This window comes from Aspergillus caelatus (assembly GCF_009193585.1).
Source record: "Aspergillus caelatus strain CBS 763.97 unplaced genomic scaffold BDV27scaffold_253, whole genome shotgun sequence".
Taxonomy (NCBI): domain Eukaryota; kingdom Fungi; phylum Ascomycota; class Eurotiomycetes; order Eurotiales; family Aspergillaceae; genus Aspergillus; species Aspergillus caelatus.
The window spans coordinates 19,926-46,000 of NW_022475516.1; the positions used below are offsets into that span (position 1 = coordinate 19,926).

Genomic DNA, 26,075 nt, shown 5'->3' on the forward strand with positions numbered 1-26,075 from the left:
CCGGATAACGGGTCCGACGGATATAGAATATCAGTGGAGTGGTCACTGTATAAGAAACAGTTCCCAACGCAGACCGTTTACCGGTTCTTTCCGTGCTGTGCGTGATACATTCGATAAGCTGTTCTCAACCTAGAATGCAGTTTACGTTACTCCGTAGCCTTGTGGCCATGGCAATAAAAATCACCTCAGGAGCACATGGCACATGTGAGAAAAAGCTTAGGGCCATCGCCTAAAAAATCATTTTCAGCTCATGGGCTCCTGAGCGAGCTGAATGATGGGTAGTGGCACTGGGAGCCCCGCCGATCCACTGCGTGAATACAAGCCTTGTGAATATCGATGAGTGCTTGCTTTAGCTATTGGCTGGCGTTGTCGCACTGTCTTCACCATCGACCAGCCCCAGCCGAGCTTTCTTAGCTCTGCGCTTCATCTCCCGTTTCGACAACGGCTTTTCAGTCTCCTCTACAGACGCTTTTCTCTTGAGAGTGTCACTGTTGCTCTCGGATTGAGGAGCGTCCTTTTGCTTGGATGCGGCGCCTTTTTGTTTAGACGCAGGCTTGTCGGTCTTCGGTTTCGGCTTTTCTCCACCGTCAATGACATCAATAATCCCACGCCAGCTCGTGCGCTTCAACTTCGCCAACGCAACCGTTTTTCTCGCCTCCTCGCAAACAGCCTCCTTGCCGCGCTCTTGTGACAGACCCCAGACGCATGCCAGATTGATCACATCCCACGGCGCCCGAACACCCAGAGCCTTCCTGGCCTCACTTGAGATAATGATTCCTCTTCCGCGTGTTGCGCGGATCAGTGACATAGCATTACCGATGAGGTTGCGCCGGGCGTCGGCGCCGCTCCCCGTGACTCCCGGCCCGTAGCATATTTCAAAGCGAATTCCTCGTGCGATAGCGGCGGAGAGCATTTTAAACTTGAAGTGGTATGGCTGCCGCACGGAGAGATCTAAGGAAATCACGTCGCATTCCAGATTGGTGCACGCATTCAAGAGGGCCTTTTCATTGGCTGGGCGGATTGCTACTAGATCATACGCTTGGGTGAGGGTGGTAAGTCGCTGATTCTGCGTGGGGTCGGAGAGTGGTAAGTTCACGCGGGTGAGTATCGTCAGGCCCTTGGGAACATTGGTGGGAACAGGTGGGGGAGTAGGATTTGGAGGAAGCTTTCCGTTGAGGGTTTGCGAGAGGGCGATAGTTGTGTAGCCGACTGGGAGTCTGGTCAGCTTTCTTCCAAAGTGATCATCTCCAATGTTGGTCGTGTGGCCGGGAAAAATGACATACGTTCTGCAAGAAAGCTTAAAGTTGGAGAGATCTCGGGATCGTCTGGGCCGCACGGCACGTTCAGATCGTAGAACATGGTGTCTGTTTAGCTTTAAAAGCTCGAGCCAAGCCGGGTGGTCTGGAAATCGTCGTCCAAACGGTGTTTTTGGGTTCCTCCTCTTCTAGTGCATGAGAAGTATATCTTGGGAACTGTCCGAGAAAGGAAATCAGAAAATCACCCCGCGTCAATACCTTCTCCGAACTCCGGTCTAGCCTGATCGATAGCACTGCCACGTGACCCGTGAAGGCGGAGCGAAACGCTCTTAGCCATTCTGATCATCTAACCTCTAATATATAGACTCCCTCTGGTTCATCGTTGCTCGGGGCGATAGCACGGCTGCACTGTTTGGACGGGTCCCTTAGCTCCTAGTCTTGCAGCTGGTGTTGTCTGTCCTTCAATTCGGATATTTGGTCGCGACTATTCCCTCATCACTCCACCCCTCTACCCCGCCGCATTTTATATTCGACATCCGATTGTGGGCGGACTCGAAATCTGCTTGTCAGCCGCCATCACCATGGCGCGCGTTTATGCCGATGTTAACGAGCATATGCCTCGGTCCTACTGGGATTATGACAGTGTCAACATCTCTTGGGGTGTTCTAGAGAACTATGAAGTGGTCCGCAAGATCGGTAAGGCGCAACAACGGGATCTCTCCGCCGTCACCTAACTACCTCGATATGGTCGTCGTGGGGTCAGGCGGTCAGTGCGTGAGGATGATGATTCATGCTAACAATCGCTATTATAGGCCGTGGAAAGTACTCGGAAGTCTTTGAAGGTATCAATGTTGTCAACTACCAGAAGTGTGTCATCAAGGTCCTTAAACCAGTCAAGAAGAAGAAGATTAAGCGTGAAATCAAGATTCTTCAGAATTTGGCAGGTGGTCCCAACGTGGTAGCTTTGTTGGATGTGGTCCGCGACAGTCAGAGCAAGACCCCGAGTCTGGTTTTCGAGTATGTGAACAATACCGACTTTCGCACACTCTATCCGCGATTCTCCGACTACGATGTCCGCTACTATGTCTATGAGCTCCTCAAGGCGTTGGACTTCTGCCATAGCAAGGGTATCATGCATCGTGATGTGAAGCCTCACAATGTCATGATCGACCATGAGAAGCGCAAGGTGAGTTTTTCATGGCTGGATTGATGTAAATACATATACTGACCCATCTCCAGTTGCGTCTTATCGATTGGGGTCTTGCCGAATTCTACCATAAGGGCACTGAGTATAACGTCCGTGTCGCTTCTAGATACTTTAAGGGCCCTGAGCTGCTCGTTGATTTCCAGGAATACGACTATTCTCTGGACATGTGGTCACTTGGTGCCATGTTCGCATCTATGATCTTCCGCAAGGAGCCTTTCTTCCATGGAAACAGCAACTCGGACCAACTGGTGAAGATCGCCAAGGTCCTCGGTACGGAGGAACTCTTTGAGTACCTGGATAAATATGAAATTGAGCTGGACCCTCAATATGATGAAATCCTTTCCCGTTTCCCCCGCAAGGCCTGGCATTCCTTTGTCAATGCCGAGAATCAGCGCTTCGTCTCTGATGAGGCAATCGATTTCCTAGACAAACTTCTCAGATACGATCATGCGGTATGGCTCATGAAAGCTCTCTCAATTCCGTAACATGTAACTGACTGTCGTCTAGGAACGTCTTACCGCACAGGAAGCCATGGCTCACCCTTACTTTGATCCTGTCCGGCCAGAAGTGCAAGCTCAGAACAATAGGGGATTGTAAACATAAACCGCAAGCGCGCACCAGAGCCTTACAGCTATTATACACCGAAACCTCGGGTTTACTGTTTAGCGCCCTCCGCGATTATTGACAATCTGCTGCTGCTGATAAACATCGATTTAGTTTACATTTTGAGTGCCTCGGGTTGAGACAAGGAGATGGTTTTATTACAAGAAAGAGCTACAAACGGCGACGTAGCAAATGATTGTTGCGTCGCTCTGGACAAGAAACACTGAAAGCGCCATGGATGTGATGAGTTATGCCATATGGACGGAGACGACGATGATGAACAGATGACATACCCTTAATACGATGGGCCCCCGAGCCCATCTCAGCTCATTACTCTTGGCGCACCAAGTGAGGGGATTTATTCGATGGTGTTTAGAGTGAGATTAACGGACTTTGCTGCTTGTGTCTTCTGCGCAAGCACGGTGATTTCAGTCTTGTGCAGTTTCTACCCTCCCCCCTTTCCTCGTAACTGTTGGACTGTTGTCAATGGAATTTTCTTCTTCGCTATCATTTTTGCATTTCGAACATTGTCACTTCCACCCTTTGATCACATTTCCTGTCTGCAACTCCTTACATACTGCGCCATTGAAAGGCGTGAGGGTCTACATAGTTTGGTGCTTTATGAATCTGGGCTTTCTTTTCCTTTCAGGAGACTATCGAATGCATTGTGGAATAGTTCCATCCCACTTGATATCTTGAGTGCAGAGGTTATATAGATGGCGCCGGGCCTGAAAAGAATCCAGGAGATTGGTCTCCGGAGAACAATAAACAATCCTCGTCTCGATCGTATTTTTGATAGCAGCAGCATTCCTGCCGTATCAGATCCCTCTACAGAGTGCTGCTCTCACTCCATCAACTGGACGATATAATCACGTGACATGACTCATGGGCGATCGCATAAAAAGTCCAGTGAGAAGTTGACAAGACCGAAAGAAGAGCGAAAGAAGTAAAAAAAGTGGTCAATCCGAGGATTCTTTGGGACTTTGAACTGCCCGACCCATGCCTCAGGCTTAAATACTACTATAACCTCCACTGGAACCAATCGTTCTCCACCGGTGGTGTTTTTTTCTGGGCCCCGCACTCATCTTCCAACCTCTGATTCGTTCCGTTCTTTGCTCTGCGCGCCAGGAAATTTAATTGCCCGCATTCGCACAACGAGCGACCCCTCCCCCTCCTTGTTCTCTATCGCCGTTGGAGTCACCGGTGGTCAAGATACTTATCCGACGATTCGTGGCGCGATCGGCGCCTTGGAGATTTCCTCCTCCTCTCTATCGATCATTTTCCAGGATGGCCCAGCCTTCTGCCCCCCAAAATCCCAGTAAGTGCTCTTGGTTCGCCATGACTCATTACCGGCCCATCTGCGAGCTATAGATCAGAAGCTAACGGAATCGTGTGTCATGACAGCTGGTGAGCCCACGGCTCCCGTGGTTGATACTCCCCCCCAAGCCGATGACCAGACGAGAAACCAAAATGCCGACGCGGCTGCTCCTAAGGTGAAGACCGAGAAAGAATGTATGTTCCTTGTCGTCCACGAACCTGGCGCATAAGTGCGTCGACTGGCTATCGCAACGTCTGACACCAGCTCTGAATGTATAGTGGAGCGTGAGCGACGCAAGGCCGAGAAGGCGAAGAAGTTCGCTGAGAAAAAGGCCAAGGCAGCAGCTAAGCCTGCCCCTGCCCCCAAGGCCGAGAAGAAAGAGAAGAAGGTCGAGAAGGAGAAAACTACCGATGCGTACGATCCCAAGGTTATCGAAACTGGCCGTTATGAATGGTGGGAGGAGCGTGGTCTTTTCAAGCCCGAATTCGGTTCTGACAACAAGGTCAAGCCTGAGGGCTACTTCGTCATTCCTATTCCTCCTCCTAATGTTACCGGATCTCTTCACATGGGTCACGCCCTCACCAATGCCCTCCAAGATACCATGATTCGTTGGCAGCGTATGAAGGGCAAGACTACCCTGTGGTTGCCTGGTATGGACCACGCCGGTATCTCCACCCAGAGCGTCGTGGAGAAGATGCTTTGGAAGAAGGAGAAGAAGACCCGCCACGATTTGGGTCGCGAGGTTTTTACAGACCGCGTGTGGGAATGGAAGCACGAATACCACGCCAACATCAAGAACGCCTTGCGCAGAGTTGGTGGTTCCTTTGATTGGTCTCGCGAGGCCTTCACTATGGACCCTAACCTGTCCGCTGCCGTCACCGAGACTTTCGTTCGCCTGCACGAAGAGGGCATCATCTACCGTGCCAACCGCCTGGTTAACTGGTGTGTGGCTCTGAACACCTCCCTCTCCAACCTGGAGGTCGAGAACAAAGAGGTTGAAGGACGTACCCTGCTGGATGTGCCCGGCTACGAAAAGAAGGTTGAGTTCGGTGTTTTGACTCACTTCTGCTACGAGATTGATGGCACTAAGGAAAGGATTGAGATTGCCACTACTCGTCCCGAGACCATGATTGGTGATACTGGTATCGCCGTTCACCCTGAGGATAAGCGCTACCAACACCTGATCGGCAAGTTTGCCAAGCACCCCTTCGTGGACCGCTTGCTTCCGATCGTTGCAGACACCGATGTCGATCCTGAGTTCGGTACTGGTGCTGTGAAGATCACCCCGGCTCACGATTTCAATGACTTTAACCGTGGAAAGGCCCATAACCTCGAGTTCATCTCCGTGATGAACGACGATGGTACCTTCAACAAGAACGGTGGTATCTTTGCCGGTATGAAGCGTTTCGATGCTCGTTACAAGGTCATCGAACTTCTGAAGGAGAAGGGACTCTACGTCAAGTGGGAGCACAACCCTATGAAGATCCCTCGCTGTGCCAAGTCCAACGATGTTATTGAGCCCATCCTCAAGCCCCAGTGGTGGATGAAGATGGAAAGTCTTGCCAAGCCTGCCATCGAGGCTGTCGAAAAGGGTGACATTGTCATCAAGCCAGAGTCTGCCGAAAAGAACTACTTCCGCTGGATGAGGAACATTAACGACTGGTGTCTTTCCAGACAGTTGTGGTGGGGTCACCAGGCTCCTGCTTATTTTGTTAAGATCGAGGGTGAGGAAAACGACGACAGTGATGGCAACCTCTGGGTCACTGGCCGTACTGAAGAGGAGGCTCGGAAGAAGGCCGAGGCCAAGTTCCCTGGCAAGAAATTCGATTTGGTGAGGGATCCTGATGTGCTCGACACCTGGTTCTCCTCTGGATTGTGGCCCTTCTCCACCCTGGGCTGGCCCAACAAGACCCATGACTTTGAGAACTTGTATCCTACCTCCGTTCTGGAGACTGGTTGGGATATTCTTTTCTTCTGGGTCGCCAGAATGATTATGCTGGGTATCAAGTTGACCGGCCAGGTTCCCTTCAGGGAGGTGTACTGCCACTCTCTGATCCGAGACTCGGAAGGCCGTAAGATGTCCAAGTCTTTGGGTAACGTCATTGATCCCATTGATGTTATGGAGGGTATCCAACTTCAGACCCTCCATGATAAGCTTCTTCTTGGTAACCTTGCCGAGAAGGAGGTGGCTACTGCTACCAAGTATCAGAAGAAGGCTTTCCCCAAGGGTATCCCTGAGTGTGGTGCTGATGCTTTGCGTTTTGCCCTTGTGTCTTACACTACCGGTGGTATGTGATTTTCAAGTCTTCCCTAACTTCGAAGCATAATGTCTAACTATTTCCTAGGTGGTGATATTGCATTTGACATTCAGGTTATCCACGGATACCGTCGCTTCTGTAACAAGATTTACCAGGCCACCAAATACGTCCTCGGCAAGCTGGGTGACGACTTCAAGCCTCAACCTACCGTTTCGAAGACTGGCCGCGAGTCCCTTTCCGAGCGCTGGATCTTGCACAAGTTCAACTCTGCTGCCAAGGAGATCAATGAGGCTCTGGAGCAGCGTGAGTTCAACGTTGTTGCTACTACTGTGTACCAGTACTGGTACGCCCAGCTCTGTGATGTCTTCATTGAGAACTCGAAGTTCCTCCTTGCTCCTGAAGTGCCAGCTGAGGTGCAGGAGTCGGCTAAGCAGACTCTCTACACTGCTCTTGAGGGTGCTTTGACCTTGATCCACCCTATCATGCCCTTCGTCACCGAAGAGCTCTGGCAGCGTCTGCCTCGCCGCCCCAACGACAACACTATTTCTATCATGAAGGCCCGGTACCCAGAATACAAGGCTGAGTTCAACGACCCCGAGGCTGAAGCTGCCTACGAACTTATCTTGAAGACCTCTGGTGCCATCCGTTCGATTCTTTCCCAGTATGAGGTCAAGACCAAGGGAGACATCATCATCCAGACCTACGATGCCACCAGCCACAAGACCCTCTCGGACGAACTGACCAGCGTCAAGTCTCTGGGTGGTAAGTTCCTGGGCGATCTCAGCATCCAGGGTCCAGAGGCTACTACTCGGCCATCGGGTTGCGTGGTGTCTGCTGTTGGCTCTGAGGCAGCTGTCTTCCTCCGCGTGTCCAAGGAGGTCGCTCTTGAACAGGAGGAGAAGGCCAAGGCCAGCCTTGAGAAGGCCCGTGCTGTCGTGACTCGTCAGACTAACCTCATGGGCAGTGCTGCATGGAAGGAGAAGGCCAAGCCTGAGGTGCGCGAGATGGAAGAGAAGAAGCTCAAGGATGCCGAGAGCGAGACTGCTCGTTTGGAAGAACAGATTCGTGAATTCGAGAAGCTGCGGTTAGAGTAAAGAGTAGATGAGCTCTGCATATAGTTACCCTATAAAAGGTGAATTTAAGATTGTTCAAATAATTATTTTTTACCTTTATTTTTCTTGTCCTTCCTAGTACACGCGGTATACATTGTTTCCTGGGTGACGGCTCTTGGATAGTTGACATACTGCCCTGGCCCTTGTCAACCTTCTTGTAGGATATCGAAAGCAAAATATTATTCAAGCAGGATCCTTTGGGAGGCTGATCGCATAGTGGAGATGGATGTACTCCGTATGTATAACAGACAGAGGGCTGGGTGGTAATAAGCTTATCGATAAGAAACGCCAAGACCTTTCCGCCAAAACTTTTCGTTCCGCCTTTTTCTAATTTTTGATCTTCACTAGAGATCAGCCGCTGAGCAGGCACCATCTGGAAGTTTTTCCACCGCGAAGCCATATTTCAAGATGATGCTCAGAGAAGTGTAAGTTCTACCATACATCCCCTGTCATAGGATGCGTATGACGTCGGAATACTAACCGGTGAAAATCTCTGCGACAGAAAACCCAAGAATCCGCGCACGGCGCGAATTCTCAAAGCCAAAGAACCCCAGCTCATTGAAGGAGCCAAGCGCACATTGTTACTGCACGGCTCGAAATGCCCGACACCGCTCCACACGGTTCTGAAGACGTTGCACTCCCTGACCCGGCCCAACTCGCTCCTGTTCCACAAGAAGAATGAGAATATTCACCCGTTCGAAAGTGCCGAGAGCCTCGAGTTCTTGGCCGATAAGAACGACTGCGGTATGGTGGTGTTCGGCAGCAGCAATAAGAAGAGGCCGAACTGCGTGACTATGGCTCGGGTTTTCAATGCCAAGCTGCTCGATATGTGTGAATTGTTGTTGCTTCCCAGCCCGGATGGAGACCAGATTCCCTCGATGAACAACCTCACCATGAACGTTGGAATGGGTTTACGGCCGCTGCTGCTTTTCTCCGGAACCCCCTGGGATGATCCTACGTCGTCGGCGCATGTCATGCTGAAGAGCATGTTCATGGATATGTTCAAGGGCGAAACCACGGATAAGATTGATGTGGAGGGCTTGCAATATGCGCTCATGGTTGCGGCCGAGGAACCCACCGAGGGTTTGTCGCCTGTTATTCACCTGCGGTGGTACAAGATCAAGACGAAGCGCAGTGGACACAAGCTCCCACGGGTGGAGTTGGAGGAGATTGGTCCCAAGTTTGACTTCAAGGTCGGACGTATCCAGGAGGCTCCTCGGGATGTCATGAAGGAGGCCATGAAGCAAGGCAAGCGGCCTAACGAGGAGATTAAGATGAAGAAGAACATTGGCATGGATTCTATTGGTGATAAGATCGGTCGCGTGCACTTGACCAAGCAAGATCTGGGCGGATTACAGACGAGAAAGATGAAGGGTTTGAAGCGGCGTGCCGGCATGGAATCGGATGAGGAGGATGCCGATATGATGGATGTGGATGACATTTCCGAGGATGAGGGACGGAAGAGGACTAAGACGGCTTAAAAATGTATTCATTTGATGAAAGTTCCCTCTTTTTTCTATCACGCACGAGGCGTTACCGGCGGATTGGTTTCTCTGTTGACTATGCCAAGCAATATAGCTGCTTCTCTATAAACCCCGTTTGATGTTGTTCATGTGTATAGATGCGCTACTGCTCTCTACAACGAAAAAAAAAAAAATTTTCGAGTATATATACCGGCTGTATTTATAGCCCTAATATCTACTACTAGTACTACAGAGCAATTGTGGGTAACAGTAGAAAGGCTATAGTTATAAGTAGTCTTTAGTTTTAAAAATAAAAGTATACCCTTTTTGCACGTATATATCACTGTCTTAAGATATTAATTTAAGTATATCAGATTTATTTTCAGGTCCCATTAGCTTAGTATAGAGATCAGTATACTTGATATATAGATAAAAGCACTAGTAAAGTATTTTACAAATAGCATTATAACCTATTCAATTTTTCTTAAGTCGACTTCGGCAGAACATATTGAAAGCTGGGTTACTGAACCAGTATTTCCTAGTGTGACCATCAAAGACCCCCATGTTTCTCTTACTTGGATGGCTGGGGATACTGGTCTATAGTTTGTAGTCATGTGTCCAAGAGAAGCATGCTCAAGGGCAAGGGTTCTTTGACCAAGTGGATCCGGTGACTTGGGACACTGGATTAATCCCATGCTCGTCGTATCTTGTTTTCACCTAGCAGCTGCAATCCACCGAGAAACCCAGCCAGAAGACCACCAGGATTCACCCCAATCATCAGATAACCAATGCGAAGGACACCAGCGCCGCCAGTACAACCGGAACGAGTACAAGATGGTAAAACTGTCCTAGCGGTGGTCGTTGCCGATTCATCACCGCAAGCCGAACTTCCTCCCTTGGGAACACGGCTTGAGGATGATTCGGATGAGGCCCTAGGGCCAATCCACGGTTCGGATATCGTAATGGCCAAATGCTGCACCTGAGGGGAGTGAAGCTGGAGGTTAGAGTAAGATAGCAGAGGAGTAACATTGGTGGCCAGGCTACTCTGGTAAAAAGTTGATCGGATTCATGATTTTTGCTATAGCAAGACCAGATTGAGTACGCTATCGTGACGGATGTTCCCAAAAAGATATATCACATTTATCAGGACTGTGGGAGTCAAAAAACCTTGGCAGAACCACTTCACTTGTGATTGACGGGCAGTCGGCAGATTCCATGGATTCTGAGTGCTCCCTGTGACCCCAGACCTGGCAGGCTGATTACCGGAAGACTGGGAAGTGAAAAGGTAAAAATGTAATAGGGCAAACATGTGTCCTTAGAGATAGTGTTAGAATAGGAAATTGAAAGCTGGAGTTAGTCCTACACTCACGGGTTGCAAGAAACTATTCTCTCAAGTGATGAAAAGTTGATACACGAAATCCTGTGTGAGCAGGTCTAAGCCACTCATACAGCCAGAAAGCTGAGATATATGAAACCGCAAGGCCCATCTGCAGCCTCAGCAAGGTGGTTGGAACAAGCTGCTGTCCTGAAGCTAATGCAAGCGGAATAAAGATATTCATCATATATCTGGCCACAATCTTCCAGGTAAGGCCGAACCCGATCCATGCGAGAGCCGGTCGATATCGTCGTGGTATCGCGTTGCTTGTAGATGGACTCCAAGATAGCATCAGCTCCGATACTTCAACTTTGTGACGACTAGTCTGGAATACATGTCCTTCGAATGACGCTGGGATTAAGCCTAACTGGACCATTTCTGTGAGGACGAGGATCTGATCTCCCGACTGGGTGAGAATGGACTATAATGTGACGTCCTCTACTGATCCGAATGTGGGAAAGCCACCGGTCTTCAGAAGTGTACTGTAACGAATGACACACCCTGACCCAGAAGCGAAGCTTTTGCCTAACCTGTTTAACTGGAGGATCTTAATTGCTGAGTAGTAGTCCAATGCCTGGTTAAGAGGATCCCCATCAGGGAGGTTATAATAGTACTGTGCTGACCCAACAATCGCCAGTTTGGGTTGCGTTAGCATATGCGGGAGAGTTGCCCTCAGGAAGTCTGGTGTCGGCATGCAGTCTGCATCCATGATAGCAATAAACTCCGGGGGGAAGGGTCTCTTGATTTCAAACAACCCGTAGTTGAGATTACCAGCTTTGGCAAAGACCCTCGCATTTGGTTACACTCCACGGCTGTGATAGGACAGATTGGGCCTGACTTTGCATAGGTCAGCAACTGCCTCATGGAAGGACAGCTGAGTTCCCGTCGTCAAGCACAGTCACACGGAATCTTGCAGTTGGGTAATCACTCGCGCAGGCAGCACGCACGGTGTCTAAGATGATGTCTAATGTCTCCCCACAACATGGTACGAAAACTTCCACCAGCGGCAGGTCATTCTGTCCTATCAAGCGGAGCCGTGGAAGAGGGGGGTCAAGTTCTCCTTTAGCACTGGAAAGTGTGAATAATTGTTCTCCACAACATTCATCTGGACAAATGTCAGCAGCAGCAGTTGTACGTGGAGTCATTAATACTGTGATGGATAACATACACATAAATGCGCACTCAACTAAGAAAAAGCACCACATGAGGGATGTGGTGTAGACTGAAAGAATAAGACATAGCAAACGAATCATTCCATAGATTGTTGATAACCAGAGAGCGACTCGAGTAGCTGAGGGAGTGAATTGTTGGGCAATGTGGGTGAATCTTGATACTTTTTCAACTGGTAATTCCTGGATCTTGTAACGAAGTGTTTTGATTATCTTTTTATGATAATGAAAAAGATAGTTATCGCATTAAGATAGTATATAAATGACGTTAAGGTTTAGGAACGGAACAGAAAAGAAAAAGCATTTCTATAGAAACTCGGATAGAGAAATGATAGCCCTGCTTGTGGGTCTGTGACATGAATTTATACTTCCACCACTGCGGGGTTCTTCTGCTGCAGATGAAGGGCTTTTGCACAGTCAACCCTCCTGAGACTTTGGATGCATTCTTATCATCCAAGACGGTGGTCCTATCATACTGCTTAACTCAAGATGGACGCCTCAAGCAAACACGCACACTATGATGAAGAGAGACCAGCTCTGGAATCAAACAATCTCCCTTTGAGTAACGGGTCCACTGCACACGATATTCTTGAGGCATTGGACTTGGATCCGGCTTTGAATAGGAAGATGCATCTGGTGAACAATGTAAATTCTTTCGACCTATACGTACCCTGTCTTCGAATATTAAGATTAACGAGAGCAAATTACAGGCTCTGGACAAGATCGGGTGGACGCCATATCACTGGAGGCTCTTCTTCCTTTGCGGCATGGGGTATGTACGCTCGTTTGCAATCACTGTGTCTCTAACGAACCCAGCTCATGATGTTCAACAGATACGGCGTGGACGCCCTCCAGGTGTCTCTCCAGGGTATCATCGCTACCCAAGCAGCGTATGAATTTCAGCCCTCTTACCCGAAGGGTCTCACAATAGCGCTGTACGTAGGCATGCTAGTAGGGGCATTGTTCTGGGGCCTGAGTGCCGACATCGTTGGTCGGAGACTCGCATTCAATATATCGTTGTTTATTTGCTCTGCCTTCACCATTGTCGCCGGTGCGTCTCCTAACTGGGCATCGCTGGGGTTCTTCATCGCTTTCTCTGCGTTCGGCGCTGGGGGAAATCTGATCCTTGACACCACCGTTCTCCTCGAGTACTTGCCGTCCAACAAGCAGTGGCTAGTAACGGGGCTTGCGGCTTGGTGGGGGGTTGGATGTACGATTGCCGGATTGGTAGCATGGGGGTTTATGCGTGAGTTCATTCAATAGCTAGAGTGGGACTGTCTCTCACCGTGGTTATGATTAGCAAATTATAGTTGCTCCAATCCCAGCAAAGCCCCATTCATGCCTTGCACCAAAGCGAACAACAGCGGCTGGCGATACCTTATGTATACAATGGGAGCCATGATCTTTGTGATGAGCATTGCTCGAGTGGCAGTGGTCCACTTTAAGGAGACTCCCAAGTTCCGGCTAGGACAGGGGAAAGACGCAGAGGTGGTCGAGCATTTCAATCAACTGGCGGAAAAATACCATCGACCCTATCCGATCACTCTCCAGCAGCTTGAGGACTGCGGGACCATTACAACTGCACACTCTCGGTCGTCGCAGTTTTCCGTTAGCGAATTCTCAATCCATTTGCGCAGTCTGTTCTCAACGCGGAAACTCGTCCTCCTGATGTTCCTCCTCTGGCTGTCCTGGTTAATGCTTGGTCTCGCATATCCATTGTTCAACGTATTCCTGCCGACGTACCTGGCCAGCCGGGGAGTCAAGTTCGGTGTGACGAGTACTTACGAAACGTGGAGAAATTACGCTCTTGCTCAAGTGTGTAGCATTTTCGGGCCTATTGTCAGTGCATATTTGGCGAACCGACGCTTCTTAGGACGACGATATACCATGGTCATTGGTGGTCTTCTTACCAGTACGTCCCTTTTTGACTAATGTCATTTTCTTTTTATTTTGCCCCTGGCTAACTACTACTCCTTTCCAGTGGCATTTTTGTTTGCATATTCTCAGGTCACATCCCAGCAGCAGAATGTTGCTTATACGTGTGTCATTTCTTTCACCTTGCAGATCTACGCCGCTTGTCTGTACGGATATACGGTCGAGGTCCTACCGTCGGCCCACAGAGCCACCGGAAATGGGATCTCGGTGGCTCTCCACCGTTTCATGGGTGTTATGTCGGCGGTTATTGCGACCACGGCAAATACTGATACTTCAGCACCGGTCTTTATTTGTGCGGCGCTGTATGGTGGTTTGGCTCTATGTGCGGGTTTGCTCCCATTTGAGCCATGTGGGAAGCGTGCCTCGTAGATTGATTGGTATTCATTTTGATAGGTTAAATTGATCTTCTGGGATTTATGATGCACATCAGTCGTTGTTTAGAGCGATACTTTGCGGCCGTCCACCTTTATTTGGAGGCGCTTTCACACTACCAAACAAGTGTAGGTTGGAGCGAAAATCCTTGTAATCGTACGCTCAGTGCAGCTTCAGCTGTCTGCGGCACAGTTAATTCATTACGCTTTATCTCCAGGATACTATGGCAGAATACGGATAGTATTGCACGTCTATATGTATGTCTGCCTGACTGCCTGAGGACCGGCCGTGGTCAGCCGACCGCCACGTGACCAGTGACGTTTTTGGGGAGATTCGGCGCGAGACTCACATGCCGAGGGATCTTTTGCACTTGCGCGGATGCAGAAGATGTCCTTAATTGCCGCTGCTCCCCACCTGCCTGTGGTCCTGGCTTCTCAATTACTATATTTATTTTGCTCTCCAAGAGAATACTTCCCTTCCCCATCTTATGACCTCCCCATGATTTGAAACACATTGGGTGATCTCCGTCGGTGAACCTGTCCTCCCCATATCGACCTGCGCTGCTCATCCGATCGGCCTGCCGAGGTCCCCGACGAGTCACTATGGATGCCCTCTTGGTAGGATGCGATGTTACCTCACTACCCTCCAGTCGCCGCTCATATCTTTCTAATCGCTGTGTAGTCCCGTTTAGATGCTCTTGTCACCAACCCCGACCTTGCACCTCTCCTCGCGCTAGTTAAGACTGTCCGTAATGGCGCAGTATATGGCGCAAAAGTGCGGTTTCCACATGCTTTGGTGTATGTCCACGACCGCAAGAAGATTCGACTTCACTGTGAACCATAGCTGATATTTTGATGTATTTCCTTATAGAATGATCTTCCTCTTTCGCTCTGGAACGTAAGGAATCCCTTCCGGGCATGGTAGCTATATTAGATAGTGTGCTGATATACTCGATAGCTTCCGAGAAAAAGCAAAGCTTGTCCTGAAAGCCACACGCCAGCATGCCCGGAACCTCGCGACCTTCGCTTTCATATACAAGAGCTCCATGATTGTGCTGCGAAACGTGAACCCCTCTGGAGTCGGAAAGGAGGGACGATTTGACAGCTTCTTTGCTGGTCTGCTGGGAGGGTATGCCGTGTTCGGCCGGAACAAGACGAGTATTACCCAGCAGGTACGGACTATAAACACCCTAGCATGGACGAACCTGGGCTAACGTAGACTATGGTAGATCGTCATTTACATTTTTGCCCGGGTGCTGTTGGCTCTTGCCAAGCTGTCCGTGCAACCGAACATGCACCCCCTCTCCTCCCTCATAACCCCCGGTACTCGAGCCGACATAGAGAAACACGCATGGCCAGTCTTTGCCAGTGTGAGCTGGGCTATGGTTATGTACCTCTTCCGCTGGCACCCGGACTCCCTCATGTCGAGCTTGAAGAGTAGCATGGTTTACATGTATGTTTCTTTATCCTTTTTAATTCATCCAGATGGTTCCTTACTGACATTTTATAGCTATTCCGACTGCGATCACTGGGATTCATTCCGCAATCTCTTGATCCACAACAAATAGACGACCTTACATCAGTGTGCGATTTATCTTGAGCGGCTGGGTCAGCACTTTTACTTCGGCGTATAGATGGCGCTTGTGTTTTCACTTCTTGTCGATTTTTTCCTCTGTATTATCTTGATGTTTGGATGGGCCGGACTAAGATATCCTATTTGAACGGTGGTGCTGCCCACCGTGCGCAGCCAGAGTAAGCTGCTGAGTGATGAAAGCCCTCCCGCAGGCGGATGGGGGAGTTGATGCTGCTAGGGCGTATGGGCTCGATGATTGTAGATAGGCTACAGCAATTAAAGCCATACCGAATTCTGAGACCCGGATGAATCGAAAGAATAGCGGTCTTCCGCAGGAATCGGCAGCAAGTGAGGGTATCCAGCCAGCCGTGTAGAGTTTTGGCAATCTGCATACTAACGATAAAAATATGGAATTCTAAAATGAATCCCGGTTTACTGTATGGCGCCCGCAGATTCCAGGAGTTTGCCGACGTATTTATCACCACAGTCAGGGATCCGGCCATAGTGGTCTTGTGCATTGAGATCAGCACCCTTCTCAAGAAGGAGCTTAGAAACAGCTTCATGCCCATTTCCAGCAGCGTGTGATCTGCCAAGCTGAAGGGTCTGGATGAAATTTAGCTGATTGACACCTCCTTCAGCCGCGTCTCCATGGTACAAAACGTTTTGGATAGCGTATTCCAAGAACGGGAATGCTCTATTTAGGAAAGTATGCTCAAGATTTGACCTGGCGGCAATAGTCATTTGCGTGAGGCAACATTGTTTTAATCGCTCATGGTTCTGCTCTTGAAAATTCGTTTCAAGGTCTGAACAGATTTCCCTTAATCCATTCTCTCGCAAGAGAAAGTCATTGAAAGACTCGTGGATGAATTGGACTGTTTGTGTTTTGCCCTTGGTAACTTCAACAAGTCCTTTAGAGCAATCAAGAATATATCTATCCATAACAGATGGTGTTATGATATCAGGATCCCATGCTGATAGAGGTTTGATACCAGAACGAATAGCAAAGTAGAGTTGTTCTCGCCTCAATGGCTCCTTCGCAAAAAGGACCCACTGAATGCATAACAGTAACCGTTTGTTTTCGCGGCGGTCACGAGTTAAGATATCCCGGAATAGCTGGTGTAAGTCCCCAGGGATAGCTCGAAGCCGTTCCTTAAGCTCATCAACATTTCCACTATCATCTCCTTGTTCAAAATTCCTACCACCAATACCACCCACATAAAGACCCCAAGTGCCTTGTTCTGAATATCAGTGGAAATCTGCTTGGCAAGATCAGTGTCTCCGATATTCAACTCAGTATCCAAGTAGTTGGCGATATCTTGGCGGTGTCCTTCTTGTTCTTCAAGAACTAGGGTGATGCCTTTTCGAATGGTGATATGAGGATAGTGCCGGCTTGAAAGGCAGACATGGAATTGAACACCAGCCGAGGTTGTGTCTTCACCTATGATTTGGAAGAAGCTGACCATGTCTCGAATCTCATACTCGGCGCATTCATCCACAGCGTCGATAAAACAGATCAAACGACGTTGTCCCAGACGCTGCACAGCTTGTTCAAAGAGTTCTTTGAGCAACTCAATAACCCATCTGTGAGGTACCCCATTCCGTGTTGACATGGTCAAGTCGAGAGACTCAACAACATCTTGAAGTTCTGGAAGTCCCTGGAGAAGTTGCAATAACAGTGATCGATACATCCCAAGTGTAGACTTTTCCAAAATTCCACCACGTGCGTTGAGGAAGAAGGCAATAATGATATTGCTCTTCCCCTCGAGTGCACTTCGTGCATTATCCAAAGCGAACTTCATCAAGGTCGACTTCCCGGCTCAAGGTTTCCCCTTGATCCATAAGAAGCCGTTATGTTCGATGACCTTTCTGGGGTCAAGCCAATCAAGATATTCACCCTGTCTTAGCAACCATTTGCAGGTCTTCACATGAGCCTTCTTGATATCAAGGTAGCGGGCACCGATTTGGTCAAAATGTAATGAGTCAAGTAACGCACGTTTTTGTCGCTCGTTGAGTGAAAGTTTCTCTGCTTCTCTTCTATCCGGACTCACGCTGATTTCACTATTTTCTCCATTGTCGCTATGAAGGACTGCGCTAATAATCAGAAGCCTATTCGCATGTGGACAGAAGTCAGTCAGAACCAACCACCCGAAATATATTCGGCTGTTCTTTTCTTGGCATTGACTTGGTTCACAGGAATTTGGTATAGAAGATCTTTGGCGTATGCAGCAGCTGTCATCGCTGCGTACCCTCGCCATTCCTTATTGTCATGCGTATCTGCATAGTTATATATACCCCGAATGACCAAGCATGGGAAATGATTTATTAGTCCTGCTGCTTCCATTTCAAAACACAGAACGTTTTTCTCTTCTGCCAATATGTCTCGAAAGGTAGCATCCTTCATAACCTGATTTGCCGAAGCAACGAGGCCATAGTGAATTTCTAAATTCTCCTCGCGTTCCGGCCGCTCGATGAGATCAGACGGATCATCACCACAAACTGCAGCACAGCCTTTCTCTCCACTTGGATGGATAACATGAGCTTTGTAAAGCCTATCAGTGTTCGGGTTCGGCAGCTGATAGTCTTTCGCTATTCGACTATTCTTCTCCAAGACATCGCTGATTGCTTCCTGAAGACAGTGACCGCGAATTGCATATTCGGTTCTCAATGCTTTCACCGCTGTCTGTCAAAACAATGGTGGCTGATTCAAGAATCCTGTTCATTGAAAGCTTTGATCTTGGATTGTCTTGCCAAAGTCATACTGCCACACACCACCCTTGCCATTCTGAGCACTACTGACAACAACGTCCCCCAACCGGATATCATGCTTGGAACTTGGAACCCCGCTGCCAATTCCAACCATGAGACACGTTCGAATGTTTGGAAAGCTGCGTAGCATATCCCTTGCAACTAATGCTGCAGATGTTGTGCCAGATGCATTAGGCATGACGCCAATAACCACATTATGCTCTCCAATCTTCCCAAATTTGTAGGTGTTGTTATCGTTGCTAGACAGATTCTCTAGTCGTTCGTGCTCTTCGTCGAGAAAGACTGTGGCGGCGACGTGTTCGGGGACCACAGCGCAAATCCAACCGACCGTGTAGCTAGATTGACTCCGTCGGGGCCTAGGACTGTTGTCGTCGAGATTGATCTTTGTTCTTTTCGCTGTGTTGAGATCATGTTTTGGGTATTGCTCAGTGTCCAACCCTCTCTTCGGCATCGTGCAAAGGTTTGACAGAGCGACCAAGACGGAGGCTCGGGTACCAGGTTTCCTTAAACTTCAATGGAATTGATATCTCTGTGTTCATTAAGGAACACGAGATAGGCACCACTAAAATAGGAGTTTTGGCTGGCGGGAATAATGAGTCTTAACATAGCCGCCCAGCAATTCAGGGCCCCGCGCAATTCAGCCCCAGCCTCGGGGAAACCCCATACATAGCCTTGTCATGTCGGTGCAATCTGATTGGTGAATGATGTTCCACTGCGATTATAATTTCAAACCATTCAAAATCTAACACCTATCAAGTGGTTGGCTGTTATAAAAGATCATCATTACCCGCGAGACATCCTCGCGGGCCCTAGAACCGGATAGCTCAAGGTGCGGCGTGCTTAACAACTCCATCAAATGATAGTAGGAAAGTAACCCATTATAGTGCTAGAGACCGAGGTAAATAACCGAGGCTGTAACATAAGCATATCTCATAGTTATTCCACAACTGAGGTCTATTTGCCTTCAAAATGACATATCTCATTGCATATTCCGGGTCTCATTAAGACCTATCTTGTCTACTCCGCAGAACAACCCTTCCACACCTCACAACTTGCTCTTCGGCTCTATCAATCTCTCAACCTCGGCAAACTGATAATAAAAGTCCAAGCTCTTCGCATTCAACAGCGTCCCCGAGGGCTTAATCTTCTTTCCTGAAACAATCTGCTTCACCGGCAACTCAACCTTCTTGAGATTAACCGTCGTCTACACACTCGTTAGCTTGCACCCACCAGCACCTGCAGGGAGACAACTTACCGGAATCTCAGGTGTCTGGAAGACATATTTGGGGACATGTCTTGCACTGAGAGCCTTCCGAATCGCCTCCTTGACCCGTCCCACCAACTCCGGCGTGAATTTGCGTCCCGGTCGCATGAGCAGGAAGAGCATCACTGATTCATCGGTATCCTGGGGCCGGCGCTGGCCCACGCAGATTGAGTCTGCGATTTCATCGGCGAATCGCGTGTCAATTACGTTGTAGATTTCGGCGGATCCGAATCGGATGCCCGAGGGATTTAGGACTCCGTCTGAGCGGCCGAGGAAGAAGATTTGTTTGGTGACGGGGTGGATGCTGATGAAGTCGCCGTGGGTCCAGACGTCTTTTCTCATTGTTAGTATATCAGGGATAACATGATAGAAGAGTGAGGACGCTTACTGTCAAACCGGGCAAAATAGGAATCGAAATACTTCTGAGGTCCGTCGTCTCCGAGGAACTTCACTGGCATGGTTGGGAATGCAGCCGTGGCAACAATTTCGCCCGGCTCTCCATCTGGAACTGGCTTCCCCTTGACACCAGAAGCTCCTTCGTCTGCTTGGTCGTATGCCGCGATGGGGAGGCCAAGACTGGGTCCCTGACAGCCGCCTACGTACAGAGGCGTCATGGGGTTCTCGAGGCCGAAGCATGCAGCTAGATCGGTTCCTCCAGAGATGTTTGCCAGCTGCGTGCGAGCGGGGAAGCCCTCATCGTAGAACCATTCGAACAAGGATTCCGACAGGACCATGCCTGTACTAGTGACAATGGAGAGATTGGAGAGGTCTGCGATATCCCTGGGCCGGACATTGTTCTTCCGCAACTCCTGCAGATACCGCGGCGAAGTACCGAAATGAGTAACTTTGTACTCGCCCAGCAATCGGATGAGGAATTTCACATCAGGCAAGAAGGGACTTCCGTCGTATAAGATGGGCTTTCCACCGAACATCAGCCCCGTAATGGCGGACAGGTACATGATCCACCCCGTTGTCGTATACTGTAGCACAACCGACTCCGGACCATGCAGCCTATGTAACCGGGCCTCCTTATTACCGTTGAGGATATATCCACCAACACCATGAACAATCGGTTTCGGCTTCCCCGTCGTCCCGGACGAATAAACAACAAGGAATGGATCACGGAAGCCAATGCGCACAAACTCCAACTCATCCGAGCGTGCCTGGGACAGGAACGTCGCCAGCGACTGCGTCTTAGGCACACCAGTCAGATCAGCCGGAGCTGCAAACCGCGGCACAGCAACCACACCCCGGAACTCCTCGACACCATCCAACCCACCAACAACATCTCTAATCTTAGGCCGCAGGTCAATCCGCTTCCCGTTATAAACCGCAGCATCATCAACAAACACCCACTTCGGTTTCAGCTGCAGCAATCGATCCAAAATCCCCTTCACACCGGTATCAGTCGAAGCCGACGAAAACAACGCCCCCAGCGCCGTCGTCGCCAGCAACACAACCAACGTATCGATACTGTTACTCGCCACCACCGCGACCCGATCACCCTTGACAACGCCAGCTGCTTTCAAGGCCTGAATTAACCGCCCCGTTCGCTGTCGCAGCTCGCGCCAGGTAATGCTAATCGGTGGCTCGGAACCACCCTCACGAATCTGCGTCAAGGCAATTTTGCCATCTTCTTTGTTTGTGGTTGTGATTCTCAGATCGCCATTGGGGGTCCGTTCACCAGTGAAAAGCATGTTCTCGGCAAAGTTGAGACGGATGCCCTCGAACCAGGTCGGGATGCTGTCTATACGGGCTGTTTCATCGACGACGGTGGTGTAGCTGCCTTCATGAATGATGGGGAAGTAATCCCAGCAGAAGGCCCAGAAGGCGGCGCGGTTGTTGGTGGACCATTGGTAGAGGTCGTGGAATGTCTGTTGGTTTTATTATCAGATGGTGTTACACAGGACAATGCAATTTGATATGAGATTGAAGGACATACGGGGAGTTTGAGGCCCTTTTCTGTTTCTAGTTTTTGTTTAAAGTCCCACATCTGCGTGGATTGGGGGTTGGCATGTTCCCAGAGTTTGCGGGGAAGAGTGGAGGATTGGGAGGTCATGGTTGGAGAAGGCTGTTGGTGTTGTTTTTGTCTCAATGGATGTATTTATAAGGTGATACGGTAGTTAGATGATGAATATATAAGTTCAATCTTTGTTCAAAAAGTGTCAACTTGAACAGATAATTATGGTGTTACAGACTGGTACTATTTATTAAGTAGACATTGAAGATACCCCGATTTCGCCTCGGTTATCGATCGGGTTATGCGGAAATGCGGGGGAATATATCCACTGCTTATTTCCACCGTCTTGAACCCTATTTAGACTGGATTGCAATTCTATTGGATGCTAGTGATTAGATCTAGAGCAATCTGTAGAAACTGGGGGGATGTATTATAGCTATTTACCCGAGATGGCAGCACTTAATTGGTAATCAGTGTCTGGACTGGTTAGGGTTAGACTTCTGGGTTCGGTACTTGTTTCTATCTCAACTGGGAGTGGACTATGTCCACAAAATCGAATGGAGGTAGTTATATGGATTAAAATTATAAAGGCTGAACCTTTGAACTGTCTTTTATTTTCTACTCTTGTATGATTAGTCTCAAGCAATTCTCTTCGTTTCCTTTTGTTGCTTTTTGTATAGAATGATGTCCTGCGATGGCCACGGTGGTGTGTTGGTACTGATGGAGGTAATTAAGGATGAGTTGAATGACAGTGCTGCAGCTCTACTATATTTACCACTGCATCATCTATCGTTCAACATAGTATCAAATACAAATCTCTCAGAGACAAGAACCGAACAGGCAGTAATAGTAAGTACAGTAGGAGGATATATGGTGAAAACATACGGTCTTGGCAAATTGGGGAGTAGGGCATACTTTCCGCTTTCGGTAACGGATTTGGAGACATGGTCGACCGGATTTGTAAGACCTACCCCAACGCAGTTTGATCATATTTATGTGCTTCTAGGTGGGTATTAAAATTTTTGTGTACTGTGTACTATCTTAAGATGATTAGCAATCCAACACGCGTAAAATTAGAAGGAACTCCGAATATAAAATATATATATATATATATACGCAAAATAACCGAAAAGATACTCGGCCTGAATCCAATCCTTCCTCACTCACACACCACACATCGCACCTATCCCTAACACGAATTAATTCCTCACCGACTCACCATGGCGACACAACTTTTCGAGCCTTTACGTATAGGCAACATCACCCTAAACCACCGAGTAGTCATGGCACCCCTGACTCGACTCCGCGCCGACGAACATCATGTCCAACTCCCCATGTCCACCAACTATTATGAACAACGCGCCTCAGTTCCGGGGACCCTACTTATCGCCGAAGCAACCCTCATATCCGCAGCAGCAGGAGGCGTCCCCCACGCCCCGGGCCTCTTTACCGAATCGCAGATCCAAGCGTGGAAGAAAATCACCGACGCCGTGCACGCCAAGGGGAGTTATATCTTCTGCCAATTAATTGCCCTAGGCCGTGCCGCCGACCCATCAACTCTCAGGAAGGAAGGGGGGTTCGAAGTCTCCGCGCCCAGTGCCATTCCCATGGAAGATGGGGCAACGGTTCCCCACGTCCTAAGCGAAGAAGAGATCCAGGGGTTCATTCGGGACTTTGCAACTGCCGCTAAGAATGCCATTGCGGCGGGTTTCGACGGTGTTGAAGTCCACGGCGCTAATGGGTACCTGGTGGATCAATTCGTTCAGGATGTCAGTAACCAGCGGACAGATAGGTGGGGCGGGAGTATTGAGAACCGTGCACGGTTCGGGGTTGAAGTTGCCCAAGCGCTCGTTGAGGCTGTTGGTGCGGACCGCGTGGGATTCAGAGTCAGTCCCTGGAATACATGGCAGGGGATGAAGATGGCGGATCCGGTGCCTCAGTTCTCGTATCTGGTGAGGCGGCTGAAGGAGCTTGGATTGGCGTATTTACATGTTATTGAGTCGCGGGTCATCAATAATGTGGATTGTGAGAAGCGGGAGGAGATCGAGCCGTTCCTTGATATCTGGGGTCGGACTACTCCGGTGCTGGTTGCTGGAGGTTATACGCCGGAGAATGTACGTCAGGCGATAGAGGAGGAGTATCGGGATTATAATGTTGCTGTTGTCTTTGGGAGACATTTCTTGGCTAATCCGGACTTGCCGTTTCGGTTGCAGCGTGGTATTCCGCTTCAGAAGTATGATCGGGATACATTTTATACGCCGATGCAGTGTCATGGGTATGCGGATTATCCTTTTAGTTTGGAGTTTCAGACACGTTTGAAGAATTAGTCTTCGTTTTATGTGTTGGGATGTACTATGGGGATTTAGCTGAGGATAGTAAGTTGGGGTATCGGTTGTACAGTATTATATAGAACGCTATATTATATATAAGCCAGTGAAAGGGCTTCATTGTCTTTGACATAGTAAGATTCTTCTACTAGCAAAATGAGCTAAACGCAATCTTTAACAAGGACCAATAAATTGTCTCTCTCTTGAGTGTTTTATCCAGTGGAACATGGCAATCATCGTAAGGCTGAAAACAAAAATCGTAATGCGTCAGCCAGGAGTCGAACCCAGGTCTTACCCGAAACAGGGCATGTTCTCACCGTTAAACTACCGAACGCGGTCTTCCTTATGAGGTTGTGAACGTGAAGCCTTGCCCAATGCTTTTTGCCTTCTGGTTTAGGTTCTTTTCACTGACGATCATGACTTTCCTTCTGCTATGTATGAATGCCCCTCTCCTTCACAGGGAATATCTTGAATCATGTGACCAGAGGCTTATCTCATTCAATCTCTAAGTGACTCTAAGTGACTCTAATCTTGGTGCTTGTCACTTCTTAGGGTTTGTGAAGTAGTATCCTGGGGATAATATACTTTGATATTCACCACGTAAAAGATTCACGTTGTAGGAAGCTTGGTAGACAAAACTATAGAGACAAGAACAGAAGTCCCTAAGAAGATAGAGCTTCTTAGTTTCCTCTCTCGCTTGCTTCATCTCCTCTCTCATAGTCTACATCCCATCGTCTCAGTCTATCCACCCTCATACTTGCATCGTCAAGCTTACCTTCATCACTTGCGCTGCAAATATGGGCTCTCTATACATGACACGATATGCCCACTCCCCCAGCTACGAGATTTTTTTTTTCAGACAAGCTGTAAACCCCATCAACCAAGCCACGGCTGCAATGGGTGCTGGCCATAATGAATACCTGGCAGCATCGACTTTTGTTGTCCCCGGCTGTTTCCACTATTAGGAACAGGGCTCATCTTCGATTTATCCATCTGTTAAAAGCATCGATGATCCAGAGATTACAGTCGCCCAATTCCATGCCGGACTGGTGCCTTGTCAAATTGCCACCGCCAAGATAAACCAGAGGGTTAATCCTCCCATTGTTCAGGATGTCCCTTTACTACGGGGATTTCTAGAACGTTTAGGAGTATAAGTACTATACACATTAGTCTCGTTTAGAAAGCTTCATCGTACGCTTATTAATCCTTCTTGAAAAGGGATTCATCGTTCATTCGAATTGAATAAGTAAATCTTGGAACCTTGGAAATCGGTCCAGTATTCCCAAAACCTTTTACCTACCATTTTCAGCAATTATATGGGGTCTATAATTACAAACAATATACTTAAATGAGAGGCGAAGCGAGAAAACACTTTCCAAAGGTTGCGTGCGGTCACAAGTATATGCAGGAACCGACTGCTATATAGGTATTATATACACAAGCTAAACAGCAAAAAAAAAAAAAAAAAAGAAGAGATCAACAAGCAGTTCCAAAGTTTCCAAACTACTTGCACTGGTCATCATTCCCAGCTCCGCCGTCTACACAGCCATTAGGGCACTCCTTCGTGATTTTGATGTCTCCGTTGGACCCGCCCTCGCAGTGGTAGAGGAAGTTATCGTAGTTCCAGTTTGCACGATTCTTGCCATAATCATCCATGGCCTGCAAGATCTGTTGGTGGTAGTTCCCTGTAGTATGTTAATTCAAATCCAGACAAGATACACGGGAGGGGGTCGAAACTAGTACCATTATTCAGGAGAGTAAGAGCACAGTAGTCGAATCCCTCATTGCAGTTTTTCGCAACGGCCGTGGTTGCAAGTACGGCAAGGGTGGTGGGTAGGATGAGCTTCATACTGGAAATTGATGCTTGAATTGGGGGTGGGACTTGGGTAGGATAATTGGTCATGAGAAGCCTGGCGCTCTTTCTTATAGTAGATCTCCTAAGCAATCGCGCAGACTGATATTAGCCGTCCGCATGTGCGAGCCGTGCTCAAAATTACGGGGGCAACAAAAATAGGTGCTATTTCGCAAGTTACACAGCCCCTTATGGATCCTTTCGATGTTTTGCAGTGCACGCTTCTTTTCTCTTTTAGGATGTGCGAGTATCTAGAGAGTTAAAAC

At 48.6% G+C, this 26,075-nt stretch overlaps 11 protein-coding genes and 1 non-coding gene across 12 annotated transcripts; 6 read left to right on the forward strand and 6 right to left on the reverse strand.

Annotated features, from left to right (window-relative positions):
- Positions 1-131: 131 nt before the first annotated feature.
- On the reverse strand, positions 132-1,609 carry BDV27DRAFT_52247 (ribonuclease P subunit p30 family protein). The gene is made up of 2 exons (XM_032076845.1): positions 1,284-1,609; positions 132-1,209 (listed from the first exon to the last, which is right to left on the reverse strand). Exons 1-2 carry the CDS (start codon positions 1,357-1,359, stop codon positions 350-352), a joined length of 936 nt encoding a protein of 311 aa, XP_031922701.1. The 5' UTR covers positions 1,360-1,609; the 3' UTR covers positions 132-349.
- A 1-nt stretch (position 1,610) lies between these two features.
- BDV27DRAFT_52243 (casein kinase II subunit alpha/alpha') lies at positions 1,611-3,246 on the forward strand. The gene is made up of 4 exons (XM_032076843.1): positions 1,611-1,952; positions 2,069-2,442; positions 2,496-2,915; positions 2,971-3,246. The coding sequence occupies exons 1-4, from the start codon at positions 1,838-1,840 to the stop codon at positions 3,058-3,060; spliced, it is 999 nt and encodes a 332-aa protein (XP_031922702.1). The 5' UTR covers positions 1,611-1,837; the 3' UTR covers positions 3,061-3,246.
- Positions 3,247-3,855, forward strand: BDV27DRAFT_52244 (uncharacterized protein). Its single transcript, XM_032076844.1, has one exon. It carries the CDS (start codon positions 3,432-3,434, stop codon positions 3,780-3,782), a length of 351 nt encoding a protein of 116 aa, XP_031922703.1. The 5' UTR covers positions 3,247-3,431; the 3' UTR covers positions 3,783-3,855.
- A 498-nt stretch (positions 3,856-4,353) lies between these two features.
- On the forward strand, positions 4,354-9,235 carry BDV27DRAFT_149415 (valine--tRNA ligase; the record flags this gene model as incomplete). The annotated part of the gene is made up of 6 exons (XM_032071042.1): positions 4,354-4,384; positions 4,471-4,578; positions 4,663-6,672; positions 6,730-7,707; positions 8,110-8,179; positions 8,257-9,235. The coding sequence occupies 6 exons, from the start codon at positions 4,354-4,356 to the stop codon at positions 9,233-9,235; spliced, it is 4,176 nt and encodes a 1,391-aa protein (XP_031922704.1).
- Positions 9,236-9,994: 759 nt separating this feature from the next.
- Positions 9,995-11,797, reverse strand: BDV27DRAFT_149417 (uncharacterized protein; the record flags this gene model as incomplete). The annotated part of the gene is made up of 8 exons (XM_032071043.1): positions 9,995-10,320; positions 10,415-10,487; positions 10,525-10,599; positions 10,630-11,013; positions 11,089-11,366; positions 11,403-11,429; positions 11,497-11,697; positions 11,761-11,797. 8 exons carry the CDS (start codon positions 11,795-11,797, stop codon positions 9,995-9,997), a joined length of 1,401 nt encoding a protein of 466 aa, XP_031922705.1.
- A 453-nt stretch (positions 11,798-12,250) lies between these two features.
- Positions 12,251-14,065, forward strand: BDV27DRAFT_162457 (MFS transporter; the record flags this gene model as incomplete). Its single annotated transcript, XM_032073397.1, has 5 exons — positions 12,251-12,406; positions 12,472-12,533; positions 12,595-13,007; positions 13,062-13,673; positions 13,743-14,065. 5 exons carry the CDS (start codon positions 12,251-12,253, stop codon positions 14,063-14,065), a joined length of 1,566 nt encoding a protein of 521 aa, XP_031922706.1.
- Positions 14,066-14,452: 387 nt separating this feature from the next.
- On the forward strand, positions 14,453-16,362 carry BDV27DRAFT_135815 (Tim17/Tim22/Tim23/Pmp24 family protein). The gene is made up of 6 exons (XM_032068629.1): positions 14,453-14,685; positions 14,750-14,865; positions 14,939-14,965; positions 15,026-15,239; positions 15,297-15,520; positions 15,578-16,362. Exons 1-6 carry the CDS (start codon positions 14,671-14,673, stop codon positions 15,633-15,635), a joined length of 654 nt encoding a protein of 217 aa, XP_031922707.1. The 5' UTR covers positions 14,453-14,670; the 3' UTR covers positions 15,636-16,362.
- BDV27DRAFT_162459 (uncharacterized protein) lies at positions 16,073-18,857 on the reverse strand (the record flags this gene model as incomplete). The annotated part of the gene is made up of 5 exons (XM_032073398.1): positions 16,073-16,789; positions 16,840-17,448; positions 17,503-17,726; positions 17,783-18,316; positions 18,410-18,857. The coding sequence occupies 5 exons, from the start codon at positions 18,855-18,857 to the stop codon at positions 16,073-16,075; spliced, it is 2,532 nt and encodes an 843-aa protein (XP_031922708.1).
- A 594-nt stretch (positions 18,858-19,451) lies between these two features.
- BDV27DRAFT_168415 (acetoacetyl-CoA synthase) lies at positions 19,452-21,795 on the reverse strand (the record flags this gene model as incomplete). Its single annotated transcript, XM_032074761.1, has 4 exons — positions 21,613-21,795; positions 20,059-21,544; positions 19,662-20,002; positions 19,452-19,610 (listed from the first exon to the last, which is right to left on the reverse strand). Exons 1-4 carry the CDS (start codon positions 21,727-21,729, stop codon positions 19,452-19,454), a joined length of 2,103 nt encoding a protein of 700 aa, XP_031922709.1. The 5' UTR covers positions 21,730-21,795.
- A 997-nt stretch (positions 21,796-22,792) lies between these two features.
- On the forward strand, positions 22,793-23,957 carry BDV27DRAFT_168417 (alkene reductase; the record flags this gene model as incomplete). Its single annotated transcript, XM_032074762.1, has 1 exon — positions 22,793-23,957. Exon 1 carries the CDS (start codon positions 22,851-22,853, stop codon positions 23,955-23,957), a length of 1,107 nt encoding a protein of 368 aa, XP_031922710.1. The 5' UTR covers positions 22,793-22,850.
- A 263-nt stretch (positions 23,958-24,220) lies between these two features.
- BDV27DRAFT_t197 lies at positions 24,221-24,292 on the reverse strand. The gene has a single exon. It is a non-coding gene; the product is annotated as a tRNA-OTHER (tRNA).
- Positions 24,293-25,460: 1,168 nt separating this feature from the next.
- Positions 25,461-25,806, reverse strand: BDV27DRAFT_162462 (uncharacterized protein; the record flags this gene model as incomplete). The annotated part of the gene is made up of 2 exons (XM_032073399.1): positions 25,461-25,642; positions 25,701-25,806. The coding sequence occupies 2 exons, from the start codon at positions 25,804-25,806 to the stop codon at positions 25,461-25,463; spliced, it is 288 nt and encodes a 95-aa protein (XP_031922711.1).
- Between the last annotated feature and the right edge of the window lie 269 nt (positions 25,807-26,075).